Source organism: Catharus ustulatus, chromosome 3, assembly GCF_009819885.2.
Source record: "Catharus ustulatus isolate bCatUst1 chromosome 3, bCatUst1.pri.v2, whole genome shotgun sequence".
Classification (NCBI taxonomy): Eukaryota; Metazoa; Chordata; class Aves; order Passeriformes; family Turdidae; genus Catharus; species Catharus ustulatus.
Window position 1 is genome coordinate 100,611,145 of NC_046223.1, and position 24,962 is coordinate 100,636,106.

The following is a 24,962-nucleotide window of genomic DNA, read 5'->3' on the forward strand; positions in this document are numbered from 1 at the left end:
GAAGATTCACAAATTTTAAAGAACTGTATCCTCATTAAAAATAAATTTTTGAAGCTGGTGCGAACATTGAAGATGGAAAAAAAGCCGTGTTATCATCATGACTGAATCAAGTTAACTAAACTAACTACTGAATCACTGCAAAAACCTTAGCTATGCAGAAATACAGAAGACTCTTAAAATACAGAAGCTGCAGTATAGGTCTCAACTTCATCTAAACACTATTATTTTTAAGAGGATGACTTTGCACATTACCTTTTCCTTTACTGCCCAAACAATCATCAGAAACTCCTCCTTCAAATATAATCCTTGACCTCACCACCTATATTATTCTTCCATTTTGTCATCCCAGGCATAGAACTGCCTTTGCAGTTGATCAGCATGTTGTCTTTTGAGACTTCATTTGCTGCCTTGAACCTAGGAATCTATTCAAGAATCAGAACACTATCCATCTACCCCAACAACTGCATATCCATCTTAAATAGTGACAAAAAAAGATCAGTTTAACATCACACCTTGTTTTTGTTTGGCCACTCCTTGGGCAGCTCAGGCCAAGTCTCTCACCCAAGAAACTGAACCATAAATCCAAACCCCACTTACTACAGTCACACACAACCCTATCCACACTAACCAGGTTAAAAGTCACTTGGCACATAAGGGAGTGCTCTTTATCCCATCTGAAACCATTTGAATAACCAATTTCTCTGCTGTTACATTTCTGGTTCAGCTGACAACATGGACAGCTGTAACCACGTGGAAAACACAGGTAACTTATGAAATGCACAGGCTGAGATTTTTGGGAAATATGAAATTAATTCTTATGCAGCAGTATTGTTTACACCTTGTGAGTTGAAAAGTTACACCCTTCACAGCTATGCCAATCAACACCACCTACCTGAGTAAGTTGATCAGCATAACAGAAAGAACTGGAAAAGTTCCCCCAATGTTTTTTTGTTAAGAATCTTCCTAATTGAATACACGATATACAAAATAGTCACTTCACTAAATACTAAGGACAACAGAAATCTCAGAAAGTATTCTAACACCCAATACTGTACACCATCATGTTCACCATTAAACCATGTCCTCAAGTGCTATACTGACACTTTTTTGAGCTCTTCCAGGGATGATGACTCCATCACTTCCCTGTGCAATCTTTTCCAATGCTTTGCAACCCTTTCCATGAAAACATTTTTTCTAATATCTAGCTGAAACCTCTCCTGGTGTAGCTTAAGGTTATTTCCTCTCACCTGTCCTGTCTCCTGCCTGGGAGAAGAGACCAACCCACATCCAGGTACAATCTCCTTTCAGATAGCTGTAGACAGTGATCAGACAGCCCCAGGCCTCCCCCAGCCTCCTTTTCTCCAGATTAAACAACCCCAGCTCCCCTAGCTGCTCCTCCTAACAGCTGTGCTCCAGACCCATCTCCACGACCCTTCTGTGGGCACACTTCAGCAACTCAAAGTCTTCCTTGCAGTGAGGAGCCCAGAACTGAAGGTTTGAGGTGCTGAGTACCACAGATGCAATGAACTATACAAATAATGCAAATTAGTATTTTAAACTCTAAGACACAAGACTGAAAATAACTTGAAGAGTTCTGTGAATGAGATGAGAAGAGAATAATTTACATACTTGGATATTTCCAGGGCATACAATAAACACATTAAGTTTAGCAACAATGAAAGTACTGAGGACGAAAGTTCCAAAACTACACCGTGTAGAATACACTGCTACTAAAATCATTTGCAGCATGTTATGAGGACAAAATGCCAATTACAATACACTATTAACATGTCAAACATTAACATAATGTAAAACCTTACAAAAACTTTCCTTTCCTCTGAAATACTAGTATTAATAGGAAAATATTTTCACCTAAAATATATTCTCCTATGAATACCTAAAATTGCTTTGTACAGCAATAAACCTCAATGAGTGAAAAATTATCATGCCAGCTGTAAAATTATTGCTCTTTCATTTGCACTACACCTGCCCATGACCAGAAGGGAAGAAATAATCTGCACATGATAAAACCTCTCACTGTGCAGGAGTTAGGAAAGTATTAAGTGTTGCAAGAAAGCTCGTAAGTTTGGTCAGATAACTAAAAAAGTTTTTAAGCAAATGAAGAGAATCTAGTGCTGAATTAAGTTATAATGAGCTGAGGCCTAGGGCACTTCTTGGGGACTGAGGAACTAGCTGAGAAGAAATGATGGCCTGAGGCACAGCTAAAGGCCAATAACCTCCAAACATATGTGAATACACCAGAAATTGCCCTGCATTTCTATTGTTAATGTTATTCACTGAAAAAAGAAAAGCATGCTCAAAGTTGAAACATATGCAAACATTTCTAAAATACATAGCATATACCAAATAAACTTACCAAAATCAGAAGATTTAATTTATTAAAGATCTATCGGCTATCAACTGCTAAGTGAGAATCGCTCTTTAAAAACAATTTTGTATCAGAATTGAATTAGTTGGGCAAGTTGTAAAACCAGTACAGAAATTACAGTTAAAAAAAACCAAAAACATTAAAACCAAATATTTGAAGAGCAAGAGACACAAAAATATAATTGTGTGTGTCAAACTCCTAACTAAGTTTGTCTGCCACTTCTTTTGTTACTCTTTGCCCAAGTACTACTTTAAATGTAAATAAACTGAATACTCCATCCCCCTTATGCCTTGGAATAACTTTTCTTGACTCTGATCCAGTATTACCATTGAGTAATGAACGCAGAACCTCACTGAGAATTGACAGCTTACATGTCCCAAAGCTATAGTTCCAAGTCATTTTGTGCAGCCCATTACAGGCCATCTCAAAAGAGTCCATCACTCTATTCAATTCCAGGGACTTCTGTGGGGGTGTTAGCCTTGGCTAGCAGATCCCCATGCAGATAGCTGCCCTCCCCAAGAAAGACAGGGGAGAAACCAGGAATAATAGGAATGAGAGTTTATGTGCCAAGGTACAGACAGGGAGGTCACTTACTACCAAATATTCTGGGCAAAACAGACTTGACTTGGGTGAATGAATTAGTTCATTGGCAGTTAAAATCAACAAGCACCTTCTCTCCCCCACTTTCCAGGCTGAACTTCACCCCAGACTCCTCTGACCCATTCAAGTGGAGCGGGGGGATGTGGGGCAGGGGTGGTTACAGGTGTTTTCTCTCTGATGCTCTCTGCATCTCACTCTTTTCCTCTGCTTCAGCACAGAGCCTTCATTGCAAACTGACTCAGCTGTGTCCTGAAGTGCATTCACTGGAACCAGCCACATGGGGCACAGGCAGGCCCCCCCTCAGGGGCCACCATTGCAGCTCTTCTGCTACCCAAGCCTTGACACCCACACTCAGCACAGCCCTCTAACCCTTTCAGCCTCAAGAACTTGCTCCAATATGATTTCTACTGAAATTCAGCCACAACAATTAAAATTGTTGTACAATTACAAATCACACTTAACTTCAGAAGAAACAGCCTAACAGAAACCAAGCCATGAAAGTCATTCAAATTCTCGTTTGGATTGTTAAACTCATGATCAGAAAGGACACAGATGATTTCCAATAATGAATATTGAAAAATCCAGTTTATGAAGCATCATGTACACTGAACTGAGCATGTACCAAGAGTCCCATTAGAAGCAATTAAGGCTTAAAGACTTTTGTTTTACTTTGCAGCGCTTCAGGGATTTAAAGATAGCTCCAGAGTATGCAGAGATTCAAATTAACAAAAATATGGCAATCTTATTACTTATTAATATTAAATTAATAAGACTAAACCAATCTGGTTTAGTCATGCAATATGATTTTCAAAAAATACACACAGCTTTAATTCACCTACATTCCCTACCAATATCTTTACATTCTACCCACAGAAGTCTTCAACTTGACTACCAATATTCATATTTAACAGCGGGAAGAAAGGAAGAGTAATGATATTAGAACAATGTTAAAAAAGTGGTAAAAATTACATTTGACATTTGACAGAAAAATTACCTGATTATCATATCTAAGAGACTGTGTTCCAACCAAAAATCTTATTGCATCTGTTTCTGCTGTCTGAGGTGTTAAAGCCCGTGCCTAGGGAAGAAGAAAGCCATTAGAAAAATACAGTTAATAAAATCCATTAATTTCAGAAAAAATGTTGAAACATATATCAATTGTCATTTTAAGCATTACATTCTTACAAACAGCAGACTTTCCTGGCCTGCCCATTTTGCTAAATACATTTTTTGTGTAATTTCTTGTATTTGTGAGGATTGAGGAACACGGGTGCTAAATACATTACCCGATCTTCATTTTAACAGGGATAACATTAACCCAGCATCTCTTACAAAGTAATTTTCCTTTATCATATGAGAAAACTCCATAGAACAGTGGAAAATGTTTAACTACTGTTCAAAACTAATAGGACATCTGAGAGAGACACCATCAACCACCAAGTTTAGAAGCAAATTAAAAACCAAGCCTCCTCTTTTCCACTGCCGCCCATTAGAGATAAGAATTGCCTGAATGATGGGAGAAGCAATTTGTTATTTATCTTTAAAACTTCAGTCAACGTTATTTCTTTGTTGTACTATGTTAATGACATTGCTAGAGGCCCTGCCTTGCTTCTTCAACTTATACCAACCAGTCTTGGAAGAAGCAAAACAAAGCAGTTAAGGGCCATGGGAGACACTGATAAATAAAGCACAGCTTGAACTAAAACCACAATCACTAGTTCGCACTAGTCATTAGTAGAGACTATCATAGATAATTTTGAGTAAATGGAAGGTAAACTAAAAGACATTTTTAGCAACTATATATAGTGAGGAATATCTACCATTTCTACATGCAAAAGATACCTTAATATTGTTTAGTATGAATTTTTTTTCTAAAAATAAATCTCTGCAATTCACATCCTGTTTGGCATAAAATAGCTCAGATCCCTCCAGACACTAAGGCTAATACTGGAAGCAAATACTTCTGAAGGATTCAGGTAACTGCTGAATGGCCCTTCTTACTGACATCGAGCAGCTTGCTACCCTCTGGATTCAGAAACACTTCCATATCATTCTATTTGAAACTTCTTTTAAAATTGATGTTAAAAAGATGCCTAAAAGCTTGGAAGGGTATATCTAGAATATATTAGATCCCAATACCTAAATTGAGAGCAATTTAATTATAGAAAAGCAACTTAAAGATATTTGACTTTTCCTAAATAAAGCAAAGCCATGCAAGCCATCATCCAGGAAAAGCAATAAGAAAAAACTAATTTTTCAGAATCATCTCTGGACTTGTATACAGAGATAGTCCTTTTCTGGTATCTGAAATGTGTAATTTAAACAGTATAATATTTTTGGTAAGATGGAGCATAAAAACCTTCAGAATGCAACAAGCTTAGTAATTGCTTTGATAATTGATACATACAATTATACATTGATCATATCTATACAGGGGGAAAAAAAGAAGAACTAGAGAACATAATGAGTAGTTTGCATTCTAAATACTCAAATGCAGATCAAAGACCAGTGTGAATCCATACCAATTTAGTTTACTTTCTTAATTATGCAGCCTTCATCTACAACGAGCCTAGAGTGTTCCTGATTCACAGAATCACTAGGTAGGAAGAGACCTACAAGATCGTAGAGTGCAATCCGTGCCCTTACACCTCAATTAGCATTGAGTGCCACATCCAGCCTTTTTTTAAAACATATCCAGGGATGAGTGAAAGAGACCAACCTCCACCTGACCACAGCCACCTTTCAGGGAGCTGTAGAGAGTGATAAGGTCACCCCTGAGCCTCCTTTTCTCCAGGCTGAACAAGCCCAGCTCCCTCAGCCGTTCCTCACAGGGTTTGTGTTCCCAGCCCTCTCTCCAGCCTCGTTGCCTCCTCTGGACACTCTCAAGCGTCTCCACGTCCTCCCTGAGCTGAGGGGCCAGAACTGGACTCAGCACTCAAGGTGTGGCCTCACCAGTGCTGAGTACAGGGGAAGAATGACCTCCCTGCTCCTGCTGGCCACACCATTCCTGATCCAGGCCAGGATACCATTGGCCTTCTTGGCCACCAGGGCACACTGCTGGCTCATGTCCATCCTGCTGTTGACCAGCACCCCCAGGTCCCTTTCTGCCTGGGCACTGTCCAAACACACTGTACCCAGCCTGTAACACTGCAGGGGGTTATTGTGGCCAAAATGCAGGACTTGGCACTTGAATTTATTAAACTTCATCCCATTGGACTCTGCCCATCCATCCAACCATTCCAGGTCTCTCTGCAGAGCCCTTCTCCCTTCCAGCAGATCAAAACGTGCTCCCAGCTCAGTGTCATCTGCAAATTTACTAATGAAAGACTCGACACCCTCATTCATGTCATCAATAAAAAAAATGAACAAAAAGATTGAACAGATACAACTCAAGTCCACCAAGATGAAGAAAATCTGCAGAAAAGCTTTTGTCTTTAACAGAATTTACATTTTCACATCTTTGCAAGTATTTATTTTCATTTAAAAGACCTGCTTTGAATTATTTTGAGAAAATACTAGAAATGAGACAACAGCTATGCATCTCCTTCAATCAAAGAAGCTTCTGTTGTCTCTGTACATGAGAGAGAAGTAGAGACCACCAGGATCTTTAATAAAATAAAGAAATAAAAGACTTTTCTAGCCCTTTCAAAGCTTTTCAAGTAGGTCTCATCAGGGTGCTTTCAAAAATGCATAAAGTTGGACACAAAGCACCCAAAATAAAGTTGTGTAAATAAATAGTAACATTCATGTCATCAGCTTCTCCAGCTCTTCCTTAAAATAATTTTTAATTTCTCAGAAAGAAAAATTTAAAAATAAATGCATGAGAAAAAATATTTAGACATCTCACAAGAAGAAACAAGCAAATGTTTATTCCCTGACAAAAAACCCTGCAACATCCATACATAGGATACAAAGTTCAAACTCATCAAGGCATCATAAATCAGGAAGACTCTGATTCATAATATCAATATCAGCACAATTGACTTCCACTTCACAAAGATATGTACAATTTTGTCTACTCTGAGTTACTTTGAGAGAAAAATAACTTCTTTCAACAGATGAAGATACCAAGTAATCCTTGTAATGTACAGTTGAATCTGGAGTGCTCTCAGGATCAAGGAAAAGTGCCTTAAATTTGTCATCCTGTATTGTAACCTGTCAGAGCTGGTTGCAAACTGAACCTTTCATGAAGGATCCTGCCTTATGACTGCAGCTTATAGATAGAAAATAAGCAAAAAAGTGTAGTAATATGAATATTGATTAATCTAAACCAATGGAAATTATTATTTTCTAAGTCTGAACCCACAAAACACAGAACTGCATATAGTCCAAAAAGAGTTCACTACCAGGTTTATGTGGAAAGGGACTTTTCACAGGGGCACATAGGGACAGGACAAGAGAGAATGGCCTTAAGTTGAAGGAAGGCAGGTTCAGATTGGATATTTAAAAAAAAAAATTCTTTATTGTGAGAGTGGTAAGGCACAGAACAGGTTGCCCAGAGGTTTTCCCTGGAGTTCAAGATCCACATGGATGGAGCTCTGAGTAACTTGGTCTGGTGGAAGGTGCCCCTGCCCATGGCAGGAAGGGGTTGGAACTGGAGGATCTTTAAGGTCTGTTCCAACCCAAACAGTTTTATGATTCTAACCAAAGTATTAAAGTATTACTTACTAAAAAAAAACCTGCCATAATGCTTAGAAAATAACCAGAACACACATTGGAAAGACACAAGCAGCAAGAAAACAAGTAATCGTTACACATGCTGTCACCATCCTACCTAACTGAGAGTGCTAGACAATGCAATTGTCTAGAAATTAGTTAATTTCATTTTTTAAGAAGGCCTAACTCTGGGGAAAAGATATTAGCACAGTTTAAAACATTGTGGACCACAAATTTTTTGGCTACATGTCCAAATTTCATATTTATCAATAACCCCATGAGGAAATGTACATAGTTTAAAGCAAGCAGTTTTACAAAACTGGACAACTCAACTGCAAATCCACTACAATAAATAGACATGCAAAGGACACTCAAAAACCCAGAGCACAAGCATGACAGACAGCAGTATCAAGATAAAGCAAAAGAAACAACAACCATTGTAGTGGAATGCAGGTAAGACTGGAGACTGGGCATCTTGACTATGCCTACATTATGTTCAGCCTGATGCTGCACAAAGATCACCTTCTACCTTGCCCTTGACAATTTAGGCCACCTGCAGAACAATAAAAACGTTGGACAAAAAGAAATACAGTCTATTGTACTCGACAACACCAAGAGATGATCCAGAAGAACACAATAACAAAACTCAAAAAGGTAAAAAAGGTTAGTTCAAAATAAGTGCATTATGGAACTGCAATGCACTGATTCTCTACACTTTGTTCATAATTTCTTCTGAAAAACTTTCACTCCTCAACACCTTTTGAAATACCAGCCAAATGCAGAAAGTTTTTGCTTGGTTTTTTTGTTTGCTTGTTTTGTTAATTTGAATGTTCCTATTTAGGACATTAATAGACAAACAAAAAAGAACTTGTTCAATACATATGTTATTGTGCTGATGCATTGAACTGGTTTGGTATTAAACAAAAAAACAGACAGACCCCAGCATTTGAATATTTGTATTACATTTAATTAAAAACAAAAATTCTGCAAACTAGGCATCATTTGAAATTCATACAATCAATCTGTACTAAAAAAACATGAACTTGCAATGCAAAATGTAAGGACACAGTATTTGGCTTGCAATTCCTAAATCTGAATTTAAAGTTATTTGACCATCTGCTTATGCTGAAAACCAGGACTAATGTACTGTTACTTAGGGTGAGGAGCTGGATTTGCTGATGCCTCATTCTGGAGGCAGATTACAAGTTCCCTGTTCCCCCAGACAAGCCTCAGGCTGCTAATGTCATGAATGTTATTTTTGCCTTCTGGCACATTTTCAATTTTCAAGTAAGCACACTTTGATTTTTACTTAGGTAAAGACAGCCTTGTTTCTCCCACCACAGTAGGAGACTTTCTCAGCGACTCTAATAAGATGCAGTGACTATCAGTGAAAAGGTTGGCAGCACACATGCCCAGCTGACCTTCACTGCTCTCAGACAGCTGCTTTCCCTGAATCTTTCACAGCACAAGAATTCCCACCACTGACGTATTTGGTGCATTGACCCTATCCTAAAAATTGATGGATTCTGTAAACCCTCACAGCAACAAATGCAATCTGCACTCAAAGACCTGCACAGCACCATAATCCTCAGAAAATTCATTTGTCATGAAGGTAACAATCATCATGTAAAAGTTCCTTCAAGCTCATCTAACTGTATCTTTAAATTATCATTATTCTGTACCATACCTAACATTAGGAAGATCCTATAATTGCTTAAGGATCCTAAAAAATACTTTCCAACTGTTCCACTTCAAGCATTATGGAGATCTTTAGGGGATTAGTTAAGAGGGCTTTGCCACTTAGCTACTTTTGTTCTTCTAGTAACACCTCAAACCACAAAGGTTTCAAATATACAGGATTGACACTCATGAGGCAAGTAATCTTAGAGAAAAAAGAGAACTGACACAAAAGCCAGGAATTTTAGTAAGACATTATGCAGTTTTTTAAACTGATCCAATTTTCAAAGTAAATCTTCCTAAGACATTCTGCTTAGGCCATTCTCTCTGAATCCACAGAAGACCACAAAAGTTTCCCCCAGGGAGAGAACACCACTGCCAATGGGAGCTGTATGCTCTACACTCCCATACCAGAACAGAGCTGAGTCTGAAGGCCAGCACAGCTTTGCCCAGGTAGCTCACAAATGACACACATCTTCCAAGGAAGGCCCCTTTCACTTCTAGTAAATCTACACCTGGCTTTTACTTCATCACAGGTAAGTCAGCTGAGCTATTCTCAATACATATTGATGACAATAGGTCACAGTCTTCTACAACCTGTTTCTGTTGGTATTTTGCTTTAAGTTTCTTACTCTAAGGAAACACATTTGGCTTTAGGAAAATTAAGTTTCATCTTATTCTTGCAAGCAGGCAAGTCCTAAAAATAAAGTGTCTGTCCAGATTCATAAAACCTGTTAACAACTAACAGACAACAAAAATGGGACAAGTATTGCTCATCCAAGAATCATGATGCCCACAGTGCAGAACACTAACTCCATCAAAGCATCAGTGCATTTTTTCAAGCCTGCTTCAGCCAGACCCTATTTCAGGGAGCTGCTGGAGCTGCCCATGAGCAGTGCAGCTCTGTGCTCAGCCAGGCAGCTTTCTGCTGTCCTTATCTCCTGCTCATCGTCCTTCTCCCTCACACGTCTATATACTTTTGACATGCAACATAAAGTAGGAACATTCAGCTCAGTGTTGTGGTATCCCCAAAATCCATTAAATGTGCCAAACACATGCAGCAAAATCATCACTCTGGCATAAGTCATGCTCCTGCCTCATCTCATGATGCTGGCTGGCTTCTGCATGCTTTTAAACAAGCAATATTTAGGCTTGAGTCAAATGCCTATCCCAGAAAGCACTCTGCCCACTGCACATTTCCAGGGCTATAAATGTTATCCAGTCAACCTTAAGCTAAGGCAAACACAGCATTTTGAGATGTTCAGTAGTGCTTTCACACTAGCTCAAAATGTCACTGTTTAAACCCTCAAGAAAAACATGGGGAAAATTGTGACTCCCTAAAAATGAAAGCCAATTCAATATGGGGTAGACATACCCTATATTAGAGGTCAGAGAGTAAACCCAGGTCAACTCTACATGGGACAAGAACAACATAATTTCACTGCACTTAGTGATATTCCTGGGACCTCATGCATCAAGTTCTTATAATTGAGGATATTGATTATTTTTACCAAGATTACTTTTAGAAGAATCACCTTGGTATTGACATGTTCTGCTGCTGCTGTTGCTTTGTGTTCATCACCATGAGCCACTGTCACATCGCTCAGTACCTTAAGCAGTATCTCACATTTTCATTCACCACCCACTATAATCCTCTCATTTTCACTGCAGCCAGACAATCAGAGCAACTATGGTGAGACTGCCTTTTTAAAAGTTACAAAAAGAGTCATACACCCTAAAATTCACACATAATTTGTGTGCCTGTACAAAGTTCATATTACTCACAGATGCACTCAAGAGATTAAAAAAGAAAAAATATATTTGTTCATTACTCTAAGTTACCTTACATATGCCAATATATCAGGACACATTCTGTACATGGAAATGAACAGAAACCAGGCAGAAATAATTTTAAGTTAATTGGTGGATAGCACCTAGGAGAAATCAGCTTTATGTTCCTATAAACATAGTTATATTAGATCAGATGAAAAGCACATCTACACGACTACACTTTCTCCATCAGTGGTCAAATATGGACTTTTATTGACTGCTGGAGCCCAAACATAGGAAGCAAAGCCAAAATTTTTAAAACTTGGCTGAAAAATTAGTTTGAAGCGATGCTTTCAGACAAAAAGCAGTAATTGCGATGATACAGCTAACCATTATTATCTAGCAACACAGAAGAAACTATATTTAAAAAAAAAAAAATCTTTCTTATTAGACCTGCAGATGGAAGTTGGATAAACCAGATAGTTTAGGTTTAAGGTTTAGGTTTAAGTTTCTGTAGTAGTGTATCCATTTTCAAAAACCACAGAGATGCAAACTGTTTTAAAGCCACACTGGGAGTTAATGGAGATCAGCAACAGAGACTTCATCTTTACGCTCCCTTTCTGACTTACGCACAAATCATCTCTTCTTTCCTCACCCTCTCCCTAAGTATTAACAGCAATTTCCTTTTATTACAGCCACTTTATTCATCCATTTGCTTTACCCTCCTGCCAGACAACTCCAGCAAGTTGCATACTTCACAGGAGAGAAGTCTGTAGGAAATATAGTATGGGAGAGGGCAGGATACACAGGTCCACAGAGGTTCCAGACAACACACACTAGCTTGCCCTAATTCCTGGAGGATGGATTATATGTGACTTACTAGAAATGAATTTTATTAAGTACAGGATAAATCTCTTTTGCAGAAGAGAATATGTAAGTATAAGTTTCATTAATTTTGAAATACAAGTTAGAGCCATTTCAAGCCAATCACAAAATACTATCACACAAAACAGATGGCATACTATCAGAGTTTATCAGATTTCAGTAACTTCAACATTTAATGCAGGTGAATATTACATAGCAGCTCCTATACAAGAAGAAACCAAACAAATACAAAATCTGCTAATGAGATCTATTGGTATAGTCAGGACTGCAGAGCACACTAGTCAGTATGCAGGACATTTGTTACAAAGAGCCTTTGTGCATTACTTTTCACTAACACTTTAGCAGAGGTGCCAAAAGAAAAAAAAAGTGTACGTGTACATATTTCTATTACTAATCTGCTGTAGAATTAATTGCTTTGTTAGAAGGTGCTGATTTTTTTCTGCAGGTATTACTGCTATAACAGCTAGTGATGATAAGCCAGCCGCTGCCAAAGACAGTACATAACCAGCAAAGCAAAGCCCTTGAGTGGAAGGGGAATGAATTAGGGTCCTCTCTCTGCTTTCCCAGAACTTTCAGAAACCTCATTAAACACAACACCTGTGCTCCTCTAAGAAGATGATCAAGAAGATTCTAAGTCAGACAGTTCCATTTCCTTGCAGCCATGAAGTACTGATGTGCTGGACAGACTCATCCCATGGGACGAATGCACATGCACAAGACCTTACAGGGAGGTCCCACAAAGTTCACGCAGTTTTACGGTAGGGTATAACCAGCTAAAATTCGTAAATTACTGGAAACAGTTTCATGCCCTCTCCCCAGAAAAGCAATTTTTAATATATTTTTTTCTGACACGGCAAAACCAAGGATGTCTTTGACAGTACTTGGGTACCACTCCACCGGCAGACAAAGCCTTTTGCAGAGGCGGAGCAGGGAGCGGTGACCGGGCAGGAGCCCCTCAGGCAGGACGGGAGCAGGAGCCCGGCCGGGCCCGCACCGCCCTGCGAACAGCGCGTTCGGGAGCGGGGAGCCCCTCCCGGCCGCTGTGCAGCCACCCTCAAACCCCCAGCGCGGCTGCCAAGAGCCGCCACAACCCGGCGGTGCCCGTGGTGCCGCCGGTCCCAGCTCGGGGAAGGAGGGAGGACGCCGGTCTCCCCCGGGCGGGCTCTGCTCTGCCACACTACAAACACCCGACCCCATGGCCAGCGCCTTTGCGGAAACGGGACCGCCACCTGCCAACCTTGCCTTAACATCCCCTCTCGCTCACCTGGAACTCCAGCCCGTAAATCACCGGCGCGTCGTCCTCCATCGCGGCCCCCCCCAGCCCAGCCAGGCACCCCTCGTCGCGTCCGATGCTTTTTGACCCTCGGCGCGGCCCGTCGTCGGCCGCTTCCGGGAGCTGCGCGTGCGCAGCCCCGCCCGGCCCGGCCCGGGCGCAGGCGCAGTGCGGGGGGAGCGGCGGCGGACGCGGCGGCGGCGCGGAGGTGACGGGATAGGATGGGATGAAATGAAACAGAGCGGAGCGGTCGGGCGCTCTGAGGGGCGTCCGGGTGGTCGCTGGGGCTGTGCCAGGAGGAAGCCGTGAGGGAGACTGGGCCCACACTCCGCGGGGTGTCCGGTCCGGGGGGCCTGCGGTGGCGGCGGAGGCAGCGCCGAGCCCGGCCCGAGGCTGCGGGGGCTCGCAAGCGGCGCTGCCGCCGCCGAGCGCTCCTGCTGCTTAGCCGGGCCGTGCTCAGCAGCTGCGCTGGTGATGGCCCTGAGCCCACGCTTCCCTGTGCTGAAACCGGGACCTAGCGGGTCTCTGCGACCGGGAGAGCAAATGTTGAGTCACTGGAACAGGTTGCCCGGGGAAGTTGGGAGGTCCCAAACCTAGAGGAGTTCAAGGTCAGGTTGGGTGGTGCTCTGAGCAACCTGCTCTGGTGGAAGGTGTCCCTGCTCGTGGTAGGGGGTTTGGAATCAGGTGATCTTGTAAGGTCCCCTTCCAAACCAAACCATTTTCTGATACGATTCTATGATACTGTTTTATGTGTGTTTAGTGGAAGGCATTTGGTCTTCAATCTCAATAGTTTTATCTTGTAGGAAAGATAAAGAGAAAATATTTTCAGAATTTATTCTGTGATTGGACGTTAAATGAAAAATATCAAAGGGAAGATCTGAAATAATGAAATTACTATGTTTTTAAAGGAAGGATTTCATTATTTATATGATACTTACGAGTTTAAGTATGACACCTGAGCAATATACAAGTAATAAAACTAATTCTTGTTTTGGTGGGGGTTTCTCCTTTTTCAGTTACTATGGAGAATAATGAAAGCAATGCTAAGGATGCAAAGAGCACCTCAGATGAAGATGACAACAGAGATGTAGTTCAGCAGAAAACTCAGGAAGAAATTCTCTTTCATGAGGAAACCATTGATCTTGGTGGAGACGAATTTGAGTCTGAAGGGAATGAGACCGTATCAGAGGATTCAAATAATTTTGTAGATAAACTTAATGAGCAAATGATGGAGAGTGTCATTATTTCAGATTCTCCAAACAATAGTGAAGATGACACAGGTGAACTTGGTTGTCTTCAGGAAATTGTAGACCAAATGGAAGCTAAAGATAATCAAAAAACACAAACAGAAGTGGATAAAGAAGAGTTTTTAAGTAATGAGAGTGAAACTGAACATGAGGAAACTCCTAAAGACATTTCTGAGATTGGAACGGATGATCAGGCATCTTTAAAGGAAGAATCAATTCAGGAAGCAGTGAAGGAGGAGCCAAAGTTGGGAAACAACGTTCCTATTGAAACAAAACCAAATAATATTGATGAAAGCACACCTGAGGACCAAATATTGTCACCCAGTACTACCAAATCGTCTTCTGAGGCTGAGCCCATTCCTGTGTGCACCATCTTCAGCCAAGCAAACAATGCTAGTTCTCAGCCACAGTTGTTCCTACCTGATGGTTTTGAGCCTCAGATGGTGAAATCTCCCAGTTTTAGTAGTATAATAGAGACTCCAGTGAAGTCTAATCCACAGGTAGTTCAACCAAGTCCTAGTCTAAGCAAGTTCTTTGGTGACACTGTTAACACTAATACTTTAGCTTCTGATTTTTTTGATTCATTTACCACATCCAGTTTTATTTCTGTTAGTAATCCCAATGCAAGCTCTTCAGTTTCAGAACAAATGTCCTCTCTTTCTAATGGTGGCGATAGTTCTTCCTCCAACTCTACTTTCTCTGTGCAAAATGGGAGACCTGAAACAGGTGGTTCCCCATCATCTCTAGAAATAACTCAATCCCCCAAACCATTCTCACAAATCCAAGCTGTTTTTGCTGGGAGTGATGACCCATTTGCCACGGCCTTAAATATGAGTGAACTAGATCGAAGAAATGATGCTTGGATTCCTAGTGAGGAGACAAGAAATGTTCTCATTTCAGTTGCCACACAACAATACAGCGCCGTGTTCATAGATAAAGAGAATCTCACCATGCCTGGATTAAAATTCGATAATATCCAGGTAAGAGTATTACTCTATCATCCTCTACGATTATATTTTAGAAATACTGTAGAAGAGCTGTCCAATAATCTCTATATCATAGTGCTTCATATTGTTACTGATGGTCACCTTGTGTGTATTACTTCAATCCTAATTAGAAAATGCAGTGTCACTGCTGCCTTGTACAGGAGGAGGCTAAAACCAGATCTCATTTATTCATAGTGTCATTTGTTTGCAACATTGAAATCCAGTGTTGACAGTTTCTGTAGAAGCCAAAGCTGTTTATATTTTTAAGTACTTTTTTCCTAGTCCTCTGAGTTAGTAAGGTAATACTCACGTTTGGAATGGATTCACAACCTCTAAGCTGTGCTACAGAGTCTAAGAGCAGACAGCTTTGTTTGTGGAATTCCCTGTTGTGATTGAGTGGGAGATAATTTCACTCATGTTCATGGTCTCAATAATGTTAACACTGACTGAAACGGTAACATTTCAATCTTCCCTAAGCGATGGAAAGGTATAACCTCTGAGAAGGATTGAGTGCTGCAGGAAGCTGCTGGGCAGGGAAAAACACAAGATTAAAAGAAAAAAGACTAGAGCAGGTTACAAAGCAAACAACATAGTAGTGAAAAGTAGTTTTTTGTCATTTTCAATTTCTAACAGGTGAGAAGCATAAAGCATTTTTTTCAGAATTTGGGAAATTTTACTCACATCTATTCAGAATTTCTCATGAAATAGTTTTATCCTGGCTGCTTAGCCAAGCTAACCATCATAATGTTTTGGTTTTTTCTTGAAACAGGCTAATCCTACTCTTTGATATCTGTGCCTCTGGATAATAGAATTGTTGTGTGTTGTGTAGATGGATGGTGTTGAGGGTTTGGATTCTTTAATCCTTAATTATGCATAACAAAGACCATCAGTCAATAGTCAAATACAAGCAGAGAGCAACCTGCAGTAACTTCCCAATCTGCAGGAGCTATCAGAAGAGTTTCTGGAGTGAATCAGGTCCAGACTTATAGATGAATTGTCTGAAAAATCTTGGGTTTCTGTCACAAGCAATAAATACCAATTTAGACATAATGATGCTTCTTGGGTTTGCTTTATCTTAAAACATTAGTTTGTTATCACAGAGCCAAATAATTAGCATGAAAGAAAACACTGTAACAGGAAGCTATTCCTCCTCCGGTTGTGCCCAAAATATCTCTTAGACCTTAGTGAGTTATTCCAGTCTGCTGACACCTAATCAGTTAGAACAATCCCTCCTGCAATCTCCAAGGATGATGATCTCCTTTTTGCAAGTTTCCTTTTTTACAGTAGTTCTCTTTCACCTTCCTCAGCTCAGTCAGGGTTTAGGCTCATTTCTGCTGACAGTTCCCTAAATCGGGCATGTGCAAATATGCAGATCTGCCCTTTAGTATGTAATGGATGGGAAGATCTTTGACAATGTCCATTTCTACAAAAGACCTGATGTAAAATTATCAATAGAATTTAAGGAAATCCTACTGCTTTCTTAATTGTTTATAATTTATAAGAGTCTCCTAGATATATCCACAGTGACAAGTTTTGAAGTGCTTTATTTTTAGAAGACTTTCCTCACTTTCAGTTACTGCTTTTCTGTGGCCTGAGTGCATGCTTTGACTGGTTTGACATCCCTAATTTGGTATCATTGTTCCATAGTATTGCAAATTCTGTATTGAGCTGAAACTGTAATTGTAGAGTACAGTAATTTCACGAATACAAGCCGCACCAATTTGACCAAAATTTTGGTGGAAACCCGGAAGTGCGGCTAATATTCCGGGGCGGCTAATCTATTAACAAAATTCTAAAAGCTGCCAACACGGAAGTGAGAGCCCGCGGCAGCCCCAAGCCAAGCTGGAGCCCGGCCGGCCCCGGCAGAGGTGGGAAAGCCTGGCAGAGGCGGGGCCAGCAGTGTGGGGGGCGGGCGGCAGAGCCTGAGCCAGCAGGGCGGGGGAGCCCGGGAGAACTGGGGCTAGCAGTGCAGGGGAGCATGGCAGAAGCAGGAAGGCCGGCGGGTGGGGCTGCCTGGCAGCGGGGGAAGCCCAGCATAATCGGGGCCAGCAGCGTGGGGGAGCCCGGCGGTGCGGGGGCCTGCAGTGCCAGCCAGGGCGAGGAAACGCGGCGGCGGTGCAGACGGGAGGGGGCGGCCGGCGAGCGTGGTGGCGGCGGCGGCAGCCCTGCCGGCGGGGCGAGCGAAAGCGGCGCTCGCGAAAGCGCCGCCGCGAGCCGCGAAAGCGCCGCCGCGAGCCGCGAACCGCGAGCCGCGAGCGCGCCGCCGCGAGCCGCGAGCGCGCCGCCGCGAGCCGCGAACCGCGAGCGCGCCGCCGCGAACCGCGAGCGCGCCGCCGCGAGCCGCGAAAGCGCCGCCGCGAGCCGCGAACCGCGAGCCGCGAAAGCGCCGCCGCGAGCCGCGAAAGCGCCGCCGCGAGCCGCGAACCGCGAGCCGCGAGCGCGCCGCCGCGAGCCGCGAACCGCGAGCCGCGAAAGCGCCGCCGCGAGCCGCGAAAGCGCCGCGGGGCGGGCGCGGCGCGGGGCGGGCGCGGCGCTCGCGAGGCGCGGCGCGGGGCGAGCGAAAGCGGCAGCGGGGCGGTGCTGACGGGAGAGGGGGGCCAGCGAGCCCGGCGGCGGTGGCAGCACCACCCGGCCAGCCCCGCCGAGCCGTGGCGCTGAGCTGGGCCACCCGGCCCCGTCGGCAACCATGAGCGGGCCGAGCCTGCCTGGCCCCGCCCCGAGCCAGTAAAGCCCGCTATGCCGCGATCCTCTTACTAATTGGCCAATTTGTGAAAGCTGCGCACGGATTCTCGCGACGAACGAAAGTGCGGCTAATATTCGGGGTGCGGCTTATCTATTGACAAAGACAGCAACATTGTCGAGGCACCGGGGGTGCGGCTTATAATCCGTGCGGCTTGTATTCGTGAAACTACTGTACATTAAATATCAACTGAAACCTTATGGGAGATATGTTTTCAATGTTAAAGCAGCTTCCAACAAGGGTCGTTACAGCTTTGCTATGAGTAGTTTGCTCATGCAGAATGTTAATGCAAGATGTTAAACCAGGCTACATGCAGTGGACAGAGAAGCTGGTTGAAAAATACATTGGCAGTGAGTGAGCTCCAATTGTGTTTTAAGGAAGGACTGAAATATCATGTACTGACAAGCTTGGGGCTTTAATTTTTGCCCTGCTTGCTCAGAAAGGGTACAGTAGTATAAGTCTTATGTTGACAAAACACACCAAGAAAAATACTGAATTATTTTTATTTCAGCTCATGCTACTTTTTGACAATCATTTAAAAAACATTGTTTTTAAACATGTCTTGGGTTGTGTACAGTAAAGATTGTCTGTACCAGTGTTCTCCACGTGTAGGAACAAATCTGAGTGCTGCTTTTTATGCTCTTTCTGTTACGCCTTTTTCATGAGTTGCTGTCTTCTGCCATTGTTCTTTGTTTCCTTACATTCATTTGTACTGTTTCTTACGCCAAAGGACTGTTGGATCCAAAGTACTGTTAGGGGGAATTAAAAATTCTTCTGTATTTGTCATTTGTCTTTTCTTAATTATTTGGCCTCTTCTGTCAGAGATGCAGATATGTTGTTAATGCATAGGGTAAGTGACATCATTAGAGGTAAAAAGTTTCCATGTAGTGAAGCAGTAGTTCTCTTTCCTTAAGAAACTAGACAGAAAACACAAATATATTTCCCATCACTGTCCATGGGGAAAGTTGAAACACTTAATGTCAATTGTTTTTGTCATAGCTAAGCTCTGCTGTTATTATATGCAATTCACTCTCTTTTTGGGCAAAAAGCTACTGACTTATACCTGCAGCTAGTTCTTTTGAAATTCAAAACACTTGTTAAAGGGTTACTGTTTACTTTGGTTTACGATTTCTCAGAGTTTATTTTCTGTGGATATTTAAGGCCAACTTACTCTGTGTATGTTTATCTTTGATCTGCACCTTTCAGTGTTACCATACATTACAAAAACCTGTAAAACTTTCCGGTTTTTGTAAGATCTTTAAGGAATATTTTATAAGATCTGCAAATATTATTATACTATTATAAGAAGCAAATAAACTTGAATGTGCCAATGCTAACTGAAACCTATACATGGAAAAAAACTCATAGCAAATTACGTGGAGTAAATGTCGAAGTTTTCATTCCAATGCTGTATATACATGTGCAGTTATATTTATTTCACACGAAATATACTGGAAAATACGTATTTCTCTGGAGGAAAGAACTCTTTTGCTCAGTTTTAATTCTACATTTTATTTTACTGAAATAATATTTTAAATAGTCTTGTTTTCTGTTTTTCTGTTCCATGAACGCCAAGGGAGATGCAGTAAAAGACCTGATGCTCCGCTTCTTGGGGGAGCAGGCTGCAGTGAAGAGACAAGTTTTAAATGCCAACTCTGTAGAGCAGTCATTTGTAGGCTTGAAACAGCTAATTGTAAGTAACAATCATCATATAATATATATTTCATATTGTATTTCCCTGAAGATAATTGGGACCTCCTGACTGAGGAGGAACTGGGGAAAAAAAATCTGTGTGTTAGTCTACTCCTCATCCTTCTACAGTAATAGCCAAACTGCAATAATCTTTAATGGGAATGACACTGGGGTTTAACTATTTGGGCTTAAATCACATAGTACACATTTTTTGCATGCAAAAGATGCAAAAAATTATTTTTAGTGACTGTGAGTTTTTATGTAATACAAATGGTTGCAAAACAGATTTTAATAATGTTATTGTTTACCTGTGTATATATTTATGTTTTCACCTGAGTGTTTTACACAAAGACATGAAAGTTGTAAATGGCAAACCAAACTGGTATGATAATTGCCCCTGCCTAATTTTTTACTTCAGTGCAGAAAACTAAAGCAAATTATTTCCAGAGGAAAGCTTAAGTTAATCCTTTCATTAATGTAAATATTTCTGTTCTTAAAATAGTTGTGTCTAGCAGCATTGTAAACCTTGCCTTGTTCCTTTAACCATTGTGTTCATGTATAAAATTCATTACTATTGCATGACTGAGCCTTACTGAATCTGATGACATAACAAGATGTTTTGGACTAATTTTATCTTTGGAAAAATGGATGAAAAATTACTGAAAAAAGGTAGTGAGGAATTATCAGGATAGACTGTATTTAGTATTTAACATCTTTTAATTTAATCATGTAACTTTACCTATAAAGCTCCGAAAGACATGACTTTTTTGTCATGTTAGGATCTCTGAGGAGTTCTCAGCAAGCATGGTTAAAGGAATTCAGAGGAAATTTTAGAAACTAAACATGAAAAAACATCGCCATCCTAGACACATGTTTTTCTGTTTATCTCAATGTTTTGCTTGACTGGAGAGGGAAAAAAAAATCTTGTACAAAAGTCTTGTAGCCATCAATGTCTTAAGTAGGAAAAGCTTTTTTGCACATTTACTTTCCATCTTCAGCAGAAAATTTTTGATGTGTGGGAAAAGCTTTTCTATGTAGCCTGGTAACAGTGTCTATTCAAGCTGTTCTATGCTGCAGACTATCTTGTACCTTAATTACAATGCTGCTGCTGATACTGTTTTTGCTTTGAGCATGCTCTTAAGCTTCAGAAGAGTAGTACTAAAGCTTTTAGGCCCAAGGCAGTAAAGCTAGGAGGCTGTCTGCGGCTACAGGATTTTTTGTTGCTTATGGCCCTTATGGTTACTTCTGTTCCTTATGGCTTTTTGAAAAAAAAAAACTTGCCTTATTTAGTAGGGTGGGGTTTTTTTATAAAATCAAAACCATTCGGGTAGAAATCACGATGTTCCTCAGTTTTCAAGGCTTTCAATCATTAGCTGTTGATTGGGTTTGAGTGTGCAAAATAACTTTCTCAGTTTCATTTGTACAACTCGTTTCTTTTATGATGAGAATTAGTTGATCTCTTTTTATTCCCTTGCAAACATTGCCTTTCTTCTTAAAGTCTGAATGTAGAAAATTTATTTCTGATTGACTGTAAAGGGATTTTGGACTTAAAAGCATTAAAATCCTGTGCTAGATGATATTAATTAAAAAGATATGTGCTTTTTACATACACATAATAGCCCAGAATGGCATGTAATAAGTACTCTGTTACTCATCATGAATCTTACTTTTTTTATGAGTGAATTCCTGACCAAATACGTTCAGTGAATAAATCTTTTAATGCAAAGGACACCTTGCAGGCAATATTTATATTAAGATCTGGTTAAAAAACTAGTGAATATTGGGAATATTTCTGTGCAGTTTCTATAAAGATTTTTTTTCCTTAGCTGTTTATTTGGTATCCTTTTGTACTACATGTGAACATGAAATTTTTTTGTCACCCAGTTCAATCTCTTGCAGCAACTTAGAAGAGTGCATTTTGAATGTGTCTACAGTGCATTAGAGAAATGCTTTGGATAAATTTCACCTGCAGACTGATACCTATTATTTAGGTGTTTACATGTGAGTTATCTGAATTCTTAAGTGAATAGAGACCTAATAGTGCAGCCCCTGATCACAAGCTAAATTTACGTGGGTTTACATCTGAAAGTCCCAACAATTATCACATGTCGTAGGAAGACACTGGTGACAGCTGAAACCAAAAGTGAATGTTAAATCCTGTTATGAAGAATTTTGTTAAGTGGGGGAAAAAAATAAAATCAGTATTCTAAGCCTGTCTGCCTCAGAGGAAACTGCTTCCTTAGTGTCTGGTTGCTGTTTTAATCCTGTGTGGATGGAAAAATATGTTCACCAGTATACCAAATCTTAAAACCACAGGTCTTCAGTGGCAATTCTGAAGATTCTCTATTCTACCATATGATGAATTATGTTAGCTTATTTGGCTGTTTTAATAAATACAGACACACTGCTTCTGCTTTCAAAGGCTATTCCAGAAGTTCATTCCTTTGGTTGTTAATCAAAGGCATTCTAATCAGTCCTCTCTCAAAATCTTTTTCCTGATCAAAGATGAAGTTGTTTACAATAATTTAAGTGTTTTGGTCTTAGGCTGCTTTTTAAGTAATTTTTCTTTTCCTTAATATTTGCTTCTTCTCCCCTGCTGCTTTGTGTGAGTAGACAGCCATGGCATTTCCACTTCTCAAGATTTTCTTTCTAAAGGAAAATACAACCTTTTTCTAGTCGTTTTGTCATGGATGCCTTCATAATCATCTTTGGAGGTCTTCTCAGACTCTCTCCCGATTGAAGCTAACATCTTGTTATCACTGCTCAAAACTCAGCACATAACATTGTAAATTACATGACTTGCCTTGTGTTTTACCTTTTCTGTTGTTCTGATACTGTTAATCATCTGATCGCCGTGTAGTGGTACAGTCCTTGCAAATTGGCAGCACCGCCTCCTAGGTCACATCTTCAAATGAACGTACCACCTCTTTTAACCAGGGCCACAAAGTAATACCTTATATTGAACTGTTTCCAGTGTGCATTCTCAAATAGTACCTTCTCACATCCTTGTAAAAGTAAGAAACATTTAAGCAAAAGCACTTTTGTGGGTAAGATGCAGTTGGTGCTTGCAGCAAAGAATGTTGGAGAATTATGTCCTTTAGGGAGCGTCGTAGTGCAGTCTGCAAAAGCCTCCTCAAGTACAACTAATTGTCAAAAAAAAAAATTTATCAAGAAATTGGTAAGCTGAACTTCCAAAGGTGCACCTTTTCTGATGAAATCACTAACAGTAACATCATGTCTGAGACGAATAGTTTTTCACTAGGAACAGAACTGAAGTTGTTAAACTTTACTAAAAAAATTGTTCAGCATCAATTTGGTCTGTAGATGATTTGAACGAGATTTTTGCCAGTAAGCCAAAGATGGATTGAACAACTGTACTTTGACATTTTCTATTTCTTTATAGGATGGGCAGCAGTGAATTGGAAATTCTCTACTAGGTAGCAAAATGGTGTGGAGGGGGTGTCAGTGAATTGGTTTTACAACTTTAGGACTTTAAAGGGGCTGCTGGAGCAGTTCTGCACAATAATTCTATAACAACTTGTGAATAGAGTTATACATCTGTACTGGATATTTTGTATTTTTTAACTGAAAACAGAAAATTTGGGTTTGCAATTTCTAAAAGTTTTATCCATCTGGCATAGGAGCATGCATATACATCTAGAGCAAATAAATGTAAGCAAGGTCTTGTCACAGTGTTGCTTTGTTTTACAGCAGCAAATACAAGGTGCAAGCTGCAATTATGTTAGTCCTTGTTATTCCATATTTTAGACTAATTTTTACCCTCATTTGAACAAATAACACAATCTTGCTTACCAGAAGCCCTTCTGATTCTTTTAAGTTGTAAGGTACCTGCAACCAGAGGAAAAAACAGTCTTTCCTAGTTATCACACTTAAAAAAAGACTGCTGTATCTTGCCACTATAAATATGTAATGTTTCCTCTAAATATGGAATTATTTCTTCAAGATGCTAGACCAAGAAAGGGTTACTAGCTACATTTTCTTAACTGATGGGTAAGTGCTCTACCAATGTAATTTACAGGTGAGAAACATGTCATAGTTAGTGGAGGAGGACATTTTAATCACTTTAATGGTGTTACATGTGGAGTTAATGACTCCCTTTGAGTCTATTTTTAAAAAGTTGTATACTGTTGCTTTTGCTCATGACTAATGTTGTGCTTTTGCATATATTTTCAAATATAACACATCTGGATACAGTGGTATAACATACATATTCACTTTAATAAGTTAGACATCATCCTTAAAAATAGGGGAGGGGATTGTTCTTTTGTTTCTAAGTCAGTGAGCAATTTTCTACATTTTTATAGCTGATTTGAGAGAAGGTGGGAGTAGCACAAACTGTAAAGTGTGTGCTTTTGTGAAGAGATTGGATTTCTGTACTAAGAAGCAACTATTTATTGGATAAAATTTCAGTGCTTTTCCTGAGAGACTGAATAATGTTATAAATTGTCTTTATGTATCAGAGGAGTTCCCTTTTCATCACTGAACACATTTTCTCTAGATTTCTAGTTTGCGTGCCTGTCTTTGCTTGACAGAAGAATTACATTTGAAATCTGTTTTACTATGCAGTTTCCCTGTCTGTATGTATACCTCCCCCAGGATTTCTGGATTTTTTTCAAGAACAGAGAAGTTCTGCAAGAAACCATGCATTGTCTGTTGGGTGGCTGATCTGCTTGGCCTAACTTTGATGTGTGTACAGCAGTCAGTACTGAGATGGTTTGGATTTTTGGTTATGTGTATGGATTTTTTTAAAAATTCACTAGATAAACGTCTAGGCTAATAGTGTTTAAAAAGTACAGAAATCATGCAAGGTGGTGCCTTTCATTAAGAGAACAACAGCTACATACTTCTGGGGGGAGTGGAAAGATAATACTAACATAGTGTGGAGAGAAGATCTTTTCTTCCAGGCTGTTGCTGTGTTAGTGAACTATTTAGCAATAGTATTTGGTTGACAGTATTTTTCTTAGAGAAATTAGTGTTTTCACACAATTACAGCGAGACAACCATATCCTGATCATCACAGAATAGT

The 24,962-nt window shown here is 40.4% G+C and overlaps 2 protein-coding genes across 3 annotated transcripts in view; one reads left to right on the plus strand and one right to left on the minus strand.

The window, feature by feature from the left end:
- EIPR1 (EARP complex and GARP complex interacting protein 1) overlaps positions 1 to 13,367 on the minus strand; it is a 74,631-nt gene extending 61,264 nt beyond the window's left edge. The window contains exons 1-2 of the mRNA XM_033056050.2: positions 13,242 to 13,367; positions 3,984 to 4,067 (exon numbers count right to left, since the gene is read on the minus strand). Of these exons, the coding sequence (XP_032911941.1) occupies positions 3,984 to 4,067; positions 13,242 to 13,283 (126 nt within the window). The 5' untranslated portion in view covers positions 13,284 to 13,367. The remainder of the gene's footprint in view (positions 1 to 3,983; positions 4,068 to 13,241) is intronic.
- A 57-nt stretch (positions 13,368 to 13,424) lies between these two features.
- The window catches only part of TRAPPC12 (trafficking protein particle complex subunit 12), a 51,188-nt gene continuing 39,650 nt past the window's right edge, over positions 13,425 to 24,962 (plus strand). The window contains exons 1-3 of one of the 2 annotated variants that reach the window (XM_033054750.2): positions 13,425 to 13,458; positions 14,267 to 15,477; positions 19,800 to 19,916. In XM_033054750.2, coding sequence (XP_032910641.1) covers positions 14,272 to 15,477; positions 19,800 to 19,916 — 1,323 coding nt within the window. In that variant the 5' untranslated portion in view covers positions 13,425 to 13,458; positions 14,267 to 14,271. Of the gene's footprint in view, positions 13,459 to 13,657; positions 13,796 to 14,266; positions 15,478 to 19,799; positions 19,917 to 24,962 lie in introns of those variants that run through there. The other variant, XM_033054751.2, reaches the window with a different exon arrangement.